This window comes from Stenella coeruleoalba (assembly GCF_951394435.1).
Source record: "Stenella coeruleoalba genome assembly, chromosome: 12".
In the NCBI taxonomy this organism is placed as follows: Eukaryota; Metazoa; Chordata; class Mammalia; order Artiodactyla; family Delphinidae; genus Stenella; species Stenella coeruleoalba.
The window spans coordinates 40,927,528-40,945,347 of record NC_137158.1 but is presented as its reverse complement, the minus strand read 5'-3'; the positions used below and the strand labels follow the sequence as shown (position 1 = coordinate 40,945,347).

At 39.5% G+C, this 17,820-nt stretch overlaps 1 protein-coding gene across 1 annotated transcript in view; it reads right to left on the bottom strand.

Annotated features, from left to right (window-relative positions):
* The window catches only part of LOC307195478 (uncharacterized protein), a gene marked incomplete at its 3' end in the record, with an annotated part of 167,192 nt that overhangs the window by 114,936 nt on the left and 34,436 nt on the right, over positions 1-17,820 (bottom strand). The window contains 7 exon segments of the mRNA XM_079939601.1: positions 4,187-4,360; positions 6,739-6,896; positions 8,184-8,337; positions 9,411-9,458; positions 9,462-9,605; positions 10,633-10,749; positions 17,031-17,141. Coding sequence (XP_079795727.1) covers positions 4,187-4,360; positions 6,739-6,896; positions 8,184-8,337; positions 9,411-9,458; positions 9,462-9,605; positions 10,633-10,749; positions 17,031-17,141 — 906 coding nt within the window.

Here is a 17,820-nt window from a genome sequence, read left to right as displayed (position 1 = left end):
CATCAAAATCCCAGTGGCATTTTTGTTGAAGTAGAAAAATTCATCCTAAAATGTATATGGAATCTCAAGGGACCCCAAATAGCAAAAATAATTTTGAAAAAGAAGAACAAAGTTGGAGGACTCACACTTCCTGATTTCAAAACATATTACAAAGCTACATTAATCAAAATGGTGTGGTACTGGCATACACTAGACATATAGACCAATGGAATAAAATAGCGAGCCTAGAAATAAACCCTTGAGTGTATAATCAAATTATCTTAGTAAGGGTGCCAAGACCACTCAAAAGAGAAGGGGACAGTCTCTTCAACAAATGGTTCTGGGGAAAAACTGGATAGCCACATACAAAATAATGAAGTTGGATCCTTATCTTATACCATATACAAAAGTTAACTGAAAATGGATTAAAGATCTAAACATAAGACCTAAAACTTTATAAAACTCTTAGAAGAAAACAGGGGAAATTTTTCATGATATTGAACTTGGCAATGATTTCTTGGATATGACACAAAAAGAACAGTCAAAAAAAAAAATCAGGGACTTCCGTGGTGGTCCAGTGGTTAAGACTTTGCCTTCCAATACAGGGGCGCAGGTTCGATCCCTGGTCAGGGAGCTAAGATCCCACATGCCTCGTGGCCAAAAAACCAAAACAGCAGCAATATTGTAACAAATTCAATAAAGACTTTAAAAATCGTCCACATCACACACACACACAAATCTTAAAAAAAAAATCAAACATAGACAAACATGACTACATCAAACTTAAAAAATTCTGAAGGACAAAATTAACAGAGTGAAAAGGCAACCTACAGAATGGGAGAATATATTTGCAAATAATATATCTGATAAGGGGTTAATATCCAGAATATATGAAGAACTCCTACAACTCAACAATTTAAAAATCAAATAACCCAATTAAAAAATGGGCAAAGAATTTCAAAAGACAGTTCTCCAAATATGATATACAAATGACCAACAAGCATATGGAAAAAGGCTCAAAATCACTAATCATTAGAGAAATGAAAAGCAAAACCACAGTGAAACATCACCTCATATCTATTAAGATGACTAATGTAAAAAAAAGAGAAAGAAAGAAAATAACAACTGTTAATGAGAATACAGAGAAGTTGAACCCTTTTGCACTATTGGTGGGATTGTAAAATGCTGCAACTACTATGGAAAATACTATGGAGCTTCCTCAAAATAAATTAAAAACAGAATTATCTTACAATCCAGAAATTCCACTTCTGGGTACATATACAAAAGAACTGAAAGCAGGATCTCAAAGAGATATTTATACATCCGTGTTCATAGTAGCATTATTCACAACAGCCATGATGCGAAAGCAACCCAAATGTCCAACAACAAATGAATAGATAAAATGTTGTGGATACATACAAAGAAATATTATTCAGCATTAAAAAGGAAGGAAATTCTGACATATCCTACAACATGGATGAACCTTGAGGACATTATGGTGGGTAAAATAAGCCGGTCACAAAAAGACAAATACTGTATACTTCCATAATATGTGGTACCTAGAGTAGTCAAACTCATAGAGACAGAAAATAGAATGGTGGTTGCTAGGATCTAGGGGGAGAGAGGAATGAGGAGTTACTGTTTAATGGGTAAAGAGTTACAGTTTGCCAGATGAAAAGAGTTCTGGAGAGGGATGGTGGTGATGGTTGTACAACAATATGAATTACTTAATACCACTGAACTGTACACTTAAAAATGGTTAAAATGGTAAATTTTATGTTTTGTGTATTTTACCACAATTTAAGGAAAGAGAAGGAAAAAAGGAAAAAAATAATATAAAGGGATCCCATGTAACCCTCACTCTGTTTCCCCCAATGTTAATATCTTACAAAACTATAGTACAGTATCACAACCTGGATATTGACATTGATACAGTCAAGATATAGAACAGATTCATCACAAGGATCCTTCATGTTGCCCTTTCACAGTTACACTCCCTTCCCTTCCCCTCCAGTCTCTCCTTAACCCATAGAATCCATGAATCTGTTCTCTATTTCTATAATTTTGTCATTTCAAGAGTACTGTATAAATGGACTCATACAGTATTTATGGGATTGAGTTTTTTCACTCACACAGTTCTCTGGAGATTCATCCAGGTTCTTGAGTATCTCAGTAATTTGATCCTTTTTTATAGCTGATTGCTATTTCAGGGTATGGATGTACTTCAGTTTATCCACCCACTGAAGGACAACCAGATTGTTTGCAGTTTTTGGCTATTGTGAATAAAGCTGATATAAATGTTCATGAAAAACAAGGAAGAAGGAAATCTGGTCACATGCTACAACATGGATGAACTTTGAGGACATTCTGATAAGTGAAATAAGCCAGAACAAAAGGACAAATACTGTATGATCCTATGTATATGAGGTATCTAAGAGCAGTCAAATTCGGAAACAAAGTGGAATGTGCTTGACAGGGGCTAGGAGGAGGAGGAAATAGGGAGTTGTTTAGTAGGCAGAGAGTTTGGTTGGGGATGCCCAACCAAACTGGAATGCCCAATTCCATCAGTGTTGGGCATTGCACTTAACTTATGGGGCAAGAGAAGTTTGTCCACAAAAACTCCTTGTGGCGGGACTTCCCTGAAGGTCCAGTGGTTAAGACTCTGCGCTTCCAATGCAGGGGGCGTGGGTTCCATCCCTGGCTGGGGAACTAACATCCCACAAGCCTTGTAGCACAGCCAAAAAAAAAACCCACAAAACCCCTTTTGGTTCCACATGTAAAACTTCACCTTTCATACTAACAAGTTGTATTTAAAAAATTAGTACCATGGCTGTAAATATCAATATATCAATATACTGACAACTCTCAAATTTAGATCTAGCTCTAAGCTCCAGCCTGTTATATGCAACTATCTCCTTGATATTTATACTTGAATGACATGTGAAACAATCTAAAACAGAAAGCCTGGCTTCCCCTATACCAACCACCTATTTGCTCAAGCCCCAGATTTAGGAATAATCTGTGGTTTCTCTGCTTTCCTTCCATCCATCTTTATCACATAAGACTTTTCTTTCCTTCATGATACAGTTGATCCTCATTATTCATGGGTTTCGTATTTGTGGATTTGCCTACTCACTAAAACTTATTTGTAATCTCAAAATCTATTCAGAGCTTTCCTGGACAATCATGGACATGCACAGAATAGTGAAAAGCTTGAGTCACCCAACTCTGTATTTCCAGCTGAGGTCAAACAAGTTGACATTCCACCTTCCTGTTTCAGCTTATACTGTAAACAAGTGTCCTTTTTACGGTCTAGTTAGTGCCACATTTTAATATTTTTTGTGATTTTCGTTAGCTATTTCACTGTTTAAAATGGCCCCCAAGCATAGAGCTGAAGTGCTCCCTCGTGTTCCTAAGTATAGGAAGGCTGTGATGTGCCTTACAGAAGGAAATGTGTTCAAAAAGCTTCATTCAGGCATGAGTTATAGGCCATGAGTTTGATGTTAATGAATCAACAACATATATAAAATAAAGTGTCTTTAAACAGAAACACACAATAACTAGTTATGTATTGATTATGTATGATGAACCTAACCCCATACTTCCCCTATGAGCTGTGGTTCAGGATTTAACTCAGTGTTTGTGGCAACTTTATAGAACATAACCACCCCAAATAATGAGAATCGACTGTATTTACCACTACCTCAAATCATCTCATTTAATCTGCTCACTTTCATATTATTGTGAATTGTGTATCTCCAGCACCAAGGGCCATGCCTGACACACAATATGTAGTCAATCAATAGTTTTTGACTAAAAAACTGGATTTACACAGCTCAATTATAACTTTGAGTGTTATTCTTTGTTCTTGCCAAGTAGCCAAGGTCACTAACAACAACAAAGGAGTTCTGACACAAAAGAGAGGGGCACAGGAGTATGTGGGAACTTCCAGAGAAGGCAGATCAGCCTGGCTAACTTCAACATAGACCTGAGGCAGGAAGGAGCTGGGAGATGCTGGTACACAAGGCCAGGTTCTCTGAGCTGCCTCTCCTGAGTCAGGTAGGCACCTACCTTTGCTCTTAGGGGACAGTTTGCTGAGGGCATTGAGGAGAGGGGATAATAGGGATCTGACAGACTTGATGCTGCCAGGTTGCCTGGCCTCCCTGGAGGACACTTTATGACACTGCTTACATCATTCACAGGTGACTGTCACCACAGGTCTCCTTACCTTTATAAAGGAAATCCAGTTGGCTCTCTTTTTCAAGGCCATACCAGGTCCTACCAAACCCAAATTCTCCACTTTAGCTATCTCAGCATCATAATCTGGAAATGTTTGCATTCTCTGTTGCTCCATGAAGATGCTTTGAAATTTTGGGGAAACCTAAACAGGATTGAGAAAAGAGAAGCGGAGCCCAGAAAAAAAAAGTCTCAGGTTGTAGGCAATTTCAGAAACAGGTATTGATTGCCTCTGAAACAGTCCTGGAGTCAAACTAATTCATAAAACATGATTCTATGACAGTAACAGGACCTTAAAGGTATATATCTAAGGGGCACATGTATTCAGTCAGCCCATTACCATAACTGTGTGTCGTGTTACTTGTTCCAAGTATCTGCTCTGAAGATTAGAAATAATTTAATATATTTATTTATATGTATTTTGAGCTGGACCATAAGTGGGAAGTAAGCTGTCCATCTTTGGAAACACATTCCCTTTTCCTGGCACCTGGTAAATGAGAAAATCTAAGGGTTAGATAAATCCTGCTCCTAGAAGCCTGACCAGGATATTGCTAGAGAGAAGGGTCCAGATGCTGGGGCCTGTTAAAAATCTTTAAGGTACCTCAGTCAAACCCCTCACATCTCAGTTCCAGACTGAGAAAGACAGGCAGAGAAAAGGACAAAGAGAGAGAGAGAGAGAGAGAGAGAGAGAAAGAGAGAACCTATCACAGTGCTGGCACACACTAGGGCCTCAACAAAGGTTTCTGGAATAAGTAACCTCAGTGAGTCACAGAGCTAAAGATTCTTCCAGTTAATGCTGGTACCTCCCAGGCTGTGCTGTCCAATACTGTTGCCCCAGCCACATGTGGCTATTTAACATTTAAATGCAAATTTATTAAAATTAAATAAAATTTAAAATTTAGTTCATTTACTCTACCCACATCTTAAGTGCTCAAAGGCCACATGTGACTAGTGTTAACACATCGGACAGACACAGATCATACCCCTCAGTGCAGGAAGTTTGATGAGACAGTGCTAGTCTAAGGCTAGGGTGGCAAACTTTTTCCTAAAGGGCCGGATAGTAAATATTTTAGACTTTGCAGACCACATGGTCTCTGTTGCAACTACTCAACTCTGCAGTTATAGTGGAAAGCAGCCACAGACAGTACATAAATGAAATGGCATGGCTGCATTCCAATAAAACTTTATTGCAAAAAAACTAGGTGGTGGGCTATAGGCTGTAGTTTGCTGACCCTGCTCTAGGGCATTAGAGAACCAAAATAAACACTCTTCCTGTTTGTAGAAATTCTTCCTACACAAAAAATTTGTTGTAGTGTGATTATCTTGGAAGCACAATTAGCATTGCGCATAATACTGTTATAAGAAAATCAAAAGTAGAAACTATCTCTATATAAAGAAGACAAGCTATCCTTTGGGGACAGGGCTGCTCTGTGGGAGGGCTCTGCAGCCTCATGTTCTTTTGTTATCACCGATGATAGTCTACTGTGCCATAAACTACTTTTATTTATTTGGACTCTTTTTAAACACCACCTTGTTCTGATTCTGGTTTTCGTCTATCATAATACGCTGATAATGAGGGTGAGGATATTCCCATAGAAGCACTCTCTGCTGAAGACAGTGCTGCTGCTGCTATGAAAAGAAAGACAAAAGCTAAACATCATCACCTTCAAAGAAACCAGAGGACATGTAATACCACTGGTTTCAGTGAGCTTAAAGAGTCTATGTTACATACTAATAAAAATAATCCTAGGAAAATAATGCTGGAACAAATACACATGGATGCAAAACTGCAAGCTCAGAGCAAATGGTGATGAAACAGTGGCTCCTTCTTACACGAAAAGTGTTCAAAAACATACAGATTTGATCTTTGCCTTTTTGGATTAATCAACTTACCATTTTTACCTAACAAATATATATATTTACAAATATTATACACCCAGAGCTAGAAAAATATCTTTATGTTGAAACTCTGGCTGAAAACTTTATTATTGTAAATTCGAGGTTCTCTATATACAATCCTATTTTTCCCTTTGAAACAAGTTTTAACATGGCTTCTGATAGGATGATTTTTTTTCAAGGAGGTGCAATGCCATGTGAGAGCAGACTAGACTGCATGACTTTAAAAATCACTACACAATATACACTCTATTGAATATAAAGCATTTTGCCAATAGGAGAGCTATTGGAACACTTTCTGATAATCAAAGGGCTTTAGACACTAAACAACTCCACAATATAAAACTGCCAAATCTTGGCTATGTTTACATTATCTACTATGGATTATAACCTACCATTTTCTTTAAATTCCACTGAAAAATAATCCTACAGTCTCTCTGGGCTGGATATTCAAGGGGCTCATAACTCTTACAGAGAGAAAGTTCAACTGCTAGTCTAAATTTCACTTATTACATTTTATCACTCTAGAAACAATTGTGGCAGTATGAATATTCAACTTTGTGGCAAATACCAGTATTTTCTTTTATGAACACCTATACTTGTATTAAGAAAGAATCCATAAAGTACCAAGGAAAAAAGTTCTATCTCCTTAGAAGCATCCCTTAGCTCTTCCATGTCATATGGGATACTGAAATGGGAGAGCAGGAGCCTCAGCTGAGGTTTCAGTTCTTCTGTTTCTGTTGTGTGTTGGGGCAGAAAGAAAGCAGCTTCTGTTCTTGTTGGCCCTGAAAAAAAATCCAAAATCAAGAGCATTAACACCAATGAACACCAGTCAGGGAGAGAAAAAGGAGAGTCCTTTGAGATAACTGGAGTCAGGGCCTCTTCTGCTGATGGGGAAGACCATTCTGCTCCATGCCCAACCTTCTCTTCCACAATCTGTAGACTGTCCCACACTCAGCCAGGCCTATCTGACAAATTCTTGGTGCTGGCTTTCTGGGGGAGGTAGCCAGGACCCTCCCTTCTCACAGTCTGCAGGAGAAACCCAACATATCTTTTGGGGAATGACTTAGTGGGAACAGAACTACCTATAGTCCTTTGGGGTAAACAAAGAATATGATTTATAAGTTAACAAACAAATTAGGAGAAGCTGAGAACCTTCACCTCCTTTCACCTGGCTCACTCCTACTCCTCTCTAAGCACCCAGGTTGGACTTCCCCCTGGAGATGCTTTCTCTGATTCCCCACAGCTGGGTTGGCTGCCTCTCCAGGTGCACCTGGTAAACTTATCACGCAGAGTGAAAACCTGATCGGGTTTCTAAGTCATCTGTAATACAAGGTAAGGGCAAGGAGACTATTAAATTGATTCAGATAAGCAAAGTCTTTAAAAATCATGTAAAATTAAAAATGAAAAGAACCTTAGAGATCACTTCATCTGAAAGGTTTATTATGGAGATGAGTAAATTGAGGCCCAAGGATTTGAAATGACTTAAACATGTAGGCTCACAGTGAGGCCACAACAGTAGGCCTAGAGCTCAGTACTCCCAACTTCAAGTTCATTGCTTTTCTCCTCTATTTTAATTGTCTAGTTATAAAGATGGAGATAATAATTTCTTTTCTTTTTTTTTGGCAGCCCCACATGGTATATGGGATCTTAATTCCTTGACCAGGGATCGAACATGCACCCCCTGCATCGGAAATGTGGAGTCTTAGCCACTGGACTGCCAGAAGTCCCCAGGATGGAGATGATAATTTCTAAGGGAAGTGTCTGTTATTTTCTTCCATCAGAAAATATTAAATTAACACTTGTTAATTAAGAAGATACAATTTTGGGGAATTCCCTGGTGGTTCACTGGTTAGGACTCAGTGCTTTCACTGCTGAGGCCCAGGTTCCACCTGTGGTTGGGGAACTAAGATCCCACAGGCTGAGTGGTGTGGCCAAATAAAATATATATATATATATAACTTTTTGGTACATAGAGAAATTTCAAGCAAGATCAGGTGACAAAACAGCACATGTGCAAAATCACAATCTTCTTTTTTCCACATTTCCCAAGGGGAAAGAAGACTTCTTACCTGAAACGCTGGTATTCATAGAGCCTGGAGATACAGAACCCTGGATGTTAGGGTCAATGTCATTGACAGGGACCTTTTCATTTTCCTGACCAACACTGGGGACTTCATCAACAGCTACACTCAGCACTTTGGAGATGGGCAAATACTGGAGGGCCTACAGAAGGGGACAACCAAGAGATCACACATCAACTCAGTTCTCACAGAAGCTTCCAGACTTTGTTTCAGGAGCAGCCCTTGACTTTGTAGAGGAGGAAGGAGGTGGAGGTGGGCCTCAGTAACTTGCCCAATCATGAAAGGTAAATCTGAAGCTGGGGGACCTGGTGATATCACCACCTCTAAGTGGCCTTAACCTCTAGGCAGGTCTACATTGATCAACCACCCATAATGGACAAGGCATTGTGTGAGGTGCTAGAGATACAAAGATAAATAAGATATGGACCAAATTCAAAGAGTTCAGAGTTTAGTGGGGGATCCAGGACTTATAAGCAGATCATTACGATTATTACTATACCATGTGACAGGGGAGAGATGATTCAGAGGTAGATCCCATAGTGACTGATTGGGGAAGGGATATTGTCAGGATGATGGCCAGGTTTCATGGTTGGTTGTATCAGTGAGATGAGGTATAGAGGAGTAAGAAAAGATTAGGTGGAAAAATAGTAATCTTTCTAAAACAAACGTGATCACATCACTGCTTTCTGATGCCTCTATCTTGTGTTAGGGCCTCTCCTCTGTGACTCTCTTTACTCTGTGATTATACTTACCACACTGTATTTAAGTTGACTATTTACTTGCCCTTTTTCCTACCATCCTGTGACCCACTTACTTTTCAGCAAAGATTATATATTCCCTACATGGCCCAGGATATGTACCTGGCATAAATTAGACCCTCACTAGATGTTGCTGAATAAAAAAGTGGATCTACATTAGACAGCATAAATCCAGAACAAGAGGATGAAAACAAGAACTTATAGCGTGAATATGAAATAGTTTAACAGAAACATCTTTGAAAAAGCTAAATGGAGTAATTTCATTAGAGCAAGCTTCCAAAGGAAAAAAGTTTCAAAGGTCTCAAAGAAAAAAGCTAGTGACCCATTATTTTCTTGTCATTTGTAAGGCAGATGGAACACAGAAACTGACAATCAAAAACTAAGTGAGAGGTGTGAGAAAACAATGTGCTGCCCATCCTGGGAAGGCACTGCATCATCATATAACTGTTTCACGTACCTGCAGGTAGTGGTGAATAGTCTTGAGTGAGGGTAGGTGACACAATAACTAATTTGTGTAAACAGTCAGGTCTTCCTGTGCCACTAAGTTAGGAGGATTGTTTTTTCCCATAAGGAAGTTTTCTCCTGCAACAGACAATCTATCAGCTCTCTGAAGGGCAACATTGTACTCCTGCATAATGTAGGCAACTTGTTTCTGTTTAGGAGAGATGCAAAGACAGAACTTGGTTATTTACAAGCCTTACTTCTTGTGTCATTTGCTTCCAAGTATGGTGTAATACTGTTTGGGAACCAAATAAGAGGCTTTTGGAATATCAAAATTCTTCCATATTCTGAATTTGACTGACAAGGACAGTGATCAGTCACATTCTTAGGACTCTGAAGGAGAGTGACCCAGCAAAGAGTCAGTGCACAAGGATATTTATTTAGTAACTGGAGTTGACTTCTTAGATTTTTACCTATAGCCTATGAAGAAAAATGTATTTTCTATAATATAAAGCTTCCTTCAAATCTCATTCTTAAAAATAGGTACCATTATCTTCTGCCACAGGCAGAACTGGCAAGTAAAGGCAGCCACTAGTTCCCTTCCCATCTTTAGCTACCACTTTAAAAGAAATTGACAAGATACACTGTGGGAATGTAAACTGGCACATCTATTATGTAAACAGTATGGAAATTCCTCAAAAAATTAAAAACAGAACTACCATATGATCCAGCAATTCCACTTCTGGGTATATATCCAAAGAAAACAAAATCAGTATCTTGAAGAGGTATCTGTATTCCCATGTTCAACTGCAGCGTTATTCACAATAGCCAAAATATAAAAACCTAAGAGTCTGTTGATGGATGAATGGATAAAGAAGATGTGGTACATACACATATAATGGAGTATTATTCAGCCATGAGGAAGAGGGGAATCCTAATATTTGTAACAACATGAATAAATATGGAAGACATTATGCTAAGTGGAATAAGCCAGAGAAAAAGACAAATACTGTATGGTATCCTTTGTATGTGGAAGCTGAAAAAAAAAAGTCGAACTCATAAAAGCAGAGAATAGAACAGCGGTAGCCAGGGGCTGGGGGGCGGGGGGAAAAGGGGAGATGTTGGCCAAAGGGTACAAATTTACAGTTATGTAGGATGAATAAGTCTAGAGATATAATGTACAAGCATGATGACTATACTTAATAATAGCCCATAGGTTCTGTTCATGGGCCTCCTACCTTTTTATAAAAAGGATAAAGTTGCTCCATGATCTTACTGTGATGGCAAAATCTCTTCCACCTAAGCATGTGTAAATATTTACTCTGGGCCAGCTGGGTAATTCTCGCTGTATAATACTTTAACAACAACAAGAAAAATTAACACTTAACCACCATGTCATTTCTCAAGTCCTAAGATCCCTTAGGAAAGCAGCGCAACTTCTTTCTACCTTTCAAAATATTCCTATGTTTGCTTTCTGTGCTATGTCCAGGAGTTTTTAGGAACAACCTGGAGGAATGACATTACTTCATGTTTGTGGAACTGGAAGTCTCAAAAGGCCATTTTTTAAGCATTTGCTTAGTTTACTATCTGGAGTCTCCCCCAGGTTGTCAAAAGTCATGATTCTTGTACTTCAACAATTTACAACCTAGACTCTGCCCTGAATAGATGCATAGTAAGATACATAAACAGGTGAATCAAATGCATACATAATAAGAGGAAATAATGGCACCCCACATTTTTATAGGGCTTCATGGTTTACAGAGTACTTTCTACATATCTATATATACATATATATTCTTATACATTTACTAATTACATGTATACATTTACTATTTAAAACATATTACTTGATAAATAAATATATATAACTCAACGATGTTGCAAGGTGGGTGGAGTACATATTGTTATTTAAAAAAAATAAATAAAGGCTATTTGGTTAAGATTCTTACCAAAGGTGGAAAGAAAAAATGAACACTTAGAATACAATTATAACAGGAAGAGTGGATTAAATCTTAAGAACACATATAATGGGAAAATAAGTCTGATTGTTTTGGAAAGATGTATTTTCTACATGAAGATAATAAAATTGAGAAACCTGTCTCAAAATTGATTTGGAGAGAAAAGCTCTCCAATTAAAGAGGGTGGGGAGGGAGGGGGGAACTGATAAAAACAAAACAAAACCAAAAAAACCAAACCTGGTTCACCATTCAAATTTAAATGAAGCAAGTAGGCATTTTGCCATTCCAACAGATTGTAGTTTAATTTATCAGTTGGTGAACAATTTTAGCAGTGACATAAAAGCCTATAAAATTATCTAAAGCTAAGCTTAAAAGTTTGCTTTTACACTGAAGTTTATGACTCTAAAATACAAAGCACATTACAAGTGAGATTACAGCTTCTAATCTTAGACCAAGAATTTTACTTATACTTAAAGATAGTCAGATAAGCCAACTCTTTTAAAATATTTTATTTCTGATAAAAATAATAGTGGCTATGATGGAATAAATAGGGCCAGACTTACCCTTCCATCATAAACAACTAGAATATAGGACAAATTACACAAGGCAACTGTTTTCTGACATGAGACAACAGACAATGGAGGACTCTTGTCCTTGAGAGAAAGGAAAAAAATGAAATGAGCCCAGGTTTTCTACCTGAAGAAGGCAGTTTTTGAACCATAGAGTAGGAAAGCAGAGCACGATGGTCTCTCCAAAATCAAGTTTGGGAAGCTGAGTCGGCCGGAGTTTGCAGGGCAGAGTACTGGAGAGGAGAAAGTTATGCAGAAAAAGGGTTCCAGAAATCTGCATAGAGATCCCTTTGAGCTTTTTGCTGACTATTAAGCCCTGAATACAGAGAGCAAAACTCCATGAGGCTGTGCAAAGAATAACTAACTAGGGAACTGTAAACTGAACACTTCTCAGAGTTCAAACAGGACTAGGAGATGTTCACGTTTCAGTCAGACAGGGTGAAGAGTCCTCACTGAATACCTGGGGTATTCAGCAGAGACATGAGAGGGGTGACAATTTAGTAAGAAAAATAAACTATCTCTAGAGTAAAGGTAACTCTAAACCTGCTCTAATAAAGCTTAAAAACCAAGCCTTGTAAGTGTGAAGCTGATCTAAAACTTAATTGCCCACCAGAATGAAGACCAACATCTTTAAAGGAATACAAAAAAAAATCAGCATTCAGTAATGTAAAACTGCAATGCCCAGTGTCCAAAAAAATTACTAGACATGCAAAGAAGCAGGAAAATATGACCCACAAGCAGGAGAAAAATTAATGAAGAGAAACAGACCCAGAAATGGCACCAGTGAGGAAATTAGCAAACAAGGACTTTAAAAGGGATTTTATTAGTATGCTCAGTATGTTCAAGAATTGAAAGGAAAATGTGAACATAAGAAGAGAAACGAAAACTATTAAAAATAATGAAATAGGGACTTCCCTGGTAGCACAGTGGTTAAGAATCCACCTGCCAGTGCAGGGGACATGGGTTCAAGCCCTGGCCTGGAAAGATCCCACATGCCACGGAGCAACTGAGCCCATGTGCCACAACTACTGAGCCTGCGCTCTAGAGCCCGCGAGCCACAACTACTGAGCCTGCGTGCCACAACTACTGAAGCCTGCACACCTAGAGCCTGTGCTCCACAACAAAAGAAGCCATTGCAGTGAGAAGCCCATGCACTGCAACAAAGAGTAGCCCCTGCTCGCGACAACTAGAGAAAGCCTGTGTGCAGCAACAAAGACCCAACGTAGCCAAAAAAAATAAAAATAAATTTATATAAGAAAAATAATGAAATAGAACTTCTAGAAATGAAAGCTATATGAAATAAAAAATTCATTGGAAGTGATTAACAGCAGATTAGACAGTGCAGAAGAAATGATTAGTAAACTTGAAGATATAGCAATAGAAACTATACAAAATGAAGCACTGGGGGAAAAAAAGACAGAAAAAGATTTAACAGAGCCTCAATGACTTACGGAACAATATGAAGTAATTTAACATATATATCACTGGAGTCCCAGAAGGAGGGATAAAGATAGAAAATATATTTGGAGGAGGGACCTTCAAGATGGCGGAGGAGTAAGATGTGCAGATCACCTTCCTCCCCACAAATACCTCAAAAATACATCTACATGTGGAACAACTCCTACAGAACACCTACAGAATGCTCGCAGAAGACCTCAGACTTCCCACAAGGCAAGAAAACCCCCACGTACCTGGGTAGGGCAAAAGAAAAAAGAAAAAACAGAGACAAAAAAATAGGGACCTGCACCTCTGGGAGGGAGCTGTGAAGGAGGAAAAGTTTGCACACACTAGGAAGCCCCTTCACTGGTGGAGATGGGGAGTGGGAGGTGGGGGAAGCTTCGGAGCCTTGGAGGAGAGCGCAGCAACAGGGGTGCGGAGGGCAAAGCAGAGAGATTCCTGCACAGAGGACCAGTGCCGCCCAGCACTCACCAGCCCGAGAGGCTTGTCTGCTCACTCGCCAGGGCGGGCGGGGGCTGGGAGCTGAGGCTCGGGCTTCAGAGGTTGGATCCCAGGGAGAGGACTGGGGTTGGCAGAGTGAACACAGCCTGAAGGGGGCTAGTCTGCCACAGCGAGCTGGGAGGGAGTCCAGGGAAAAGTCTGGACCTGCCTAAGAGGCAAGAGACCATTGTTTCGGGGTGCACGAGGAGAGGGAATTCAGAGCACCGCCTAAACGAGCTCCAGAGACGGGTGCGAGCTGTGTCTATCAGCGCAGACACCAGAGATGGACATGAAAACGTTAAGGCTGCTGCTGCAGCCACCAAGAAGCCTGTGTGCAAGCACAGGTCACTACCCACACCTCCCCTCCCGGGAGCCTGTGCATCCCACCACTGCCAGGGTCCCGTGATCCAGTGCATCCCACCACTGCCAGGGTCCCGTGATCCAGGGACAACTTCCCCGGGAGAACACATGGCGAGCCTCAGGCTGTTGCAACGTGACGCTGGCCTCTGCCGCCTCAGGCTCGCCCCGCATTCCGTACCCCTCCCTCCCCCCGGCCTGAGTGAGCCAGAGCTCCCTAATCAGCTGCTACTTTAACCCCATCCTGTCTGAGCAAAGAACAGACGCCCTCAGGTGACCTACATGCACAGGCAGGGCCAATCCAAAGCTGAACCCCAGGAGCTGTGCGAACAAACAAGAGAAAGGGAAATCTCTCCCAGCAGCCTCAGGAGCAGCGGATTAAATCTCCACAATCAACTTGATGTACGCTGCATCTGTGGAATACCTGAATAGACAACGAATCATCCCAAAATTGAGGCAGTGGACCTTGGGAGCAACTTTAGACTTGGGGTTTGCTTTCTGCATCTAATTTGTTTCTGGTTTTATGTTTATTTTAGTTTAGCATTTAGAGTTTATTATCACTGGTAGATTTGTTTATTGATTTTGTTGCTGTCTTTTTTTAAAATATATGTATATTTTTTTCCTTTTTCTCTTTTTGTGAGTGTGTATGTGTACACTTCTTTGTGTGATTTTGTCTGTATAGCTTTGCTTTCACCATTTGTCCTCGGGTTCTGTCTGGTTTTTTTTTTTTTTGTATAGTTTTTAGTGCTTGTTATCATTGGTGGATTTGTTTTTTGGTTTGGTGGCTCTCTTCTTTCTTTTTTATATTTTATTTTTAATAATTTTTTAATTTTTAATTTTAATAACTTAATTTTTTTTCTTTCTGTCTTTTTTTTTTTTCTCCGTTTTCTTCTGAGCCAAGTGGCTGACAGGTTCTTGGTGCTCTGGCCGGGTGTCAGACCTGAGCCTCTGAGGTGGGAGAGCCGAGTGCAGGACATCGGTCCACCAGAGACCTCCCAGCCCTACGTAATACCAATCGGCGAAAGCTCTCCCAGAGATCTCCATCTCAACGCTAAGACCCAGCTCCACTCAACAACAAGCAAGCTACAGTGCTGGATACCCTATGCCAAACAACTAGCAAGACAGGAACACAATCCCACCCATTAGCAGAGAGGCTGCCAAAAATCATAAGTTCACAGACACCCAAAACACACCACTGGATGCGGTCCTATCCACCAGAAAGACAAGATCCAGCCTTATCCACCAGAACAGAGGCACCAGTACTGTCCACCAGGAAGCCTACACAACCCACTGAACCAACCGTACCCATTGGGGGCAGACACCAAAAATAACAGGAACTACGAACCTGCAGCCTGCAAAAAGGAGACCCCAAACGCAGTAAGTTAAACAAAATGAGAAGACAGAGAAATATGCAGCAGATGAAGGAGCAAGGTAAAAACCCACCAGACCAAACAAATGAAGAGGAAATAGGCAGTCTACCTGCAAAAGAATTCAGAGTCATGATAGTAAAGATGATCTAAAATCTTGGAAATAGAATGGAGAAAATACAAGAAACGTTTAAGAAGGACCTAGAAGAACTAAAGAGCAAACAAACAATGATGGACAACACAATAAATGAAATTAAAAATTCTCTAGAAAGAATCAATAGCAGAATAACTGAGGCAGAAGAATGGATAAGTGACCTGGAAGATAAAATAGTGGAAATAACTACTGCAGAGCAGAATAAAGAAAAAAGAATGAAAAGGATTGAGGACAGTCTCAGAGACCTCTGGGACAACATTAAACGCACCAACATTTGAATTATAGGGGGTCCCAGAAGAAGAAGAGAAAAAGAAAGGGACTGAGAAAATATTTGAAGAGATTATAGTTGAAAACTTCCCTAATATGGGAAAGGAAACAGCCAATCAAGTCCAGGAAGCACAGAGAGTCCCATACAGGATAAATCCAAGGAGAAATACACCAAGACACATATTAATCAAACTATCAAAAATTAAATACAAAGAAAAAATATTTAAAGCAGCAAGGGAAAAGCAACAAATAACATACAAAGGAATCCCCATAAGGTTAACAGCTGATCTTTCAGCAGAAACTCTGCAAGCCAGAAGGGAGTGGCAGGACATATTTAAAGTGATGAAAGGGAAAAACCTACAACCAAGATTACTCTACCCAGCAAGGATCTCATTCAGATTTGATGGAGAAATTAAAACCTTTACAGACAAGCAAAAGCTAAGAGAATTCAGCACCACCAAACCAGCTTTACAACAAATCCTAAAGGAACTTCTCTAGGCAGGAAACACAAGAGAAGGAAAAGACCAACAATAACAAACCCCAAACAATTAAGAAGATGGTAATAGGAACATACATACTGATAACTACCTTAAATGTAAATGGATTAATTTTAGGCAATTCCAACTTTTTTCATTTTTATTATAATGCTGCAATAATAATCTTTATGGAAAATCTTTCCCCCCAGGTTGTGAGTTATTTTCTTAAGAGAGATTTCCAGAATCTTCCCTAGGTCAGCCAACAGTTTTTGAGGTCTGCGACTATCTTAGTCAATGTTGTATTGCTTCATAATACCAGCACAGGGAGTAACTAGTAGAAATTTAGTGAATTGTTTAGTGACTATAACTAAGCTGAACTTAAATGGCGTGGGTCTCTAACAAAGAAGAGCATTTATATTAACCAAGTTCTGCAAACCACACATATAGAGAAAATCCTACCCTGGCCAGAGGACATACCAGAAAGCCAGCTTTGTTCATACATTTCCACCAAATTCCAGATCTACTTTTCAAATTGCAAAATGACTCTTACCTGCAACAGAAGCAAAGGTAAATTTTCAGGAGTGTACTCTCTCCTTAGGCAGCTCTCTAGCTCCCTCTGCATGACATCTGCTTGAATAACAAGGGGTTTTGACTCAGCCACCTGAACCCGGGGTTGGGGGTGTGGGGAACAGAGCAAGCAAACAAAAGGAAAGAAGGAAATAAAACTATCAGGGTCTACGACGGAAAATGGCATATAATTTATGATAGTTTTTATACAACACATTATGCTGTTACATATAATGAATTTACAAATAATGAATTTTAACATCACAAATCAAGGAACTGTGAAGTTTAAAACACTACAAAAATCAGATCTCTCCAAAGAAGTATTGGCCTGCTCTGATCCAGCAGTGAGCTGAATATTGGGCTGTTTTGTCTTTGTAACCACTGTCAATAAGATCAGCTGTTTGTTTGCAAAAATAAGCTTTCCCTGCTAACAGTTTCCAACAAGTTAGCAAATTCTAATTTATTGTTGTGTTGATATCGCCCACTGTTCTACTCATCTGTAAAGTTTTCTTTAGAGCCAGTTCCCTTTCTCTTTGAAAGTAAGAAATGTCCTTTGGCATTCGAACAGAGCTGCAGAAAGTTTTATGCAATAGAAGCTGTAATTATAGAAGCTATAATAAATCAGATTAAAGATAGGCCCTGATTAATCTGTAACTCCACAACTGCTCATTTCTAAATAAGTGTATCGTATTATACTGGAATGTTGGGGGCATGTAAAGGCCACAAGCTTCTGTCTTAGTCAGAATCTCTCTTGTGTACACCTCATGCCGGTT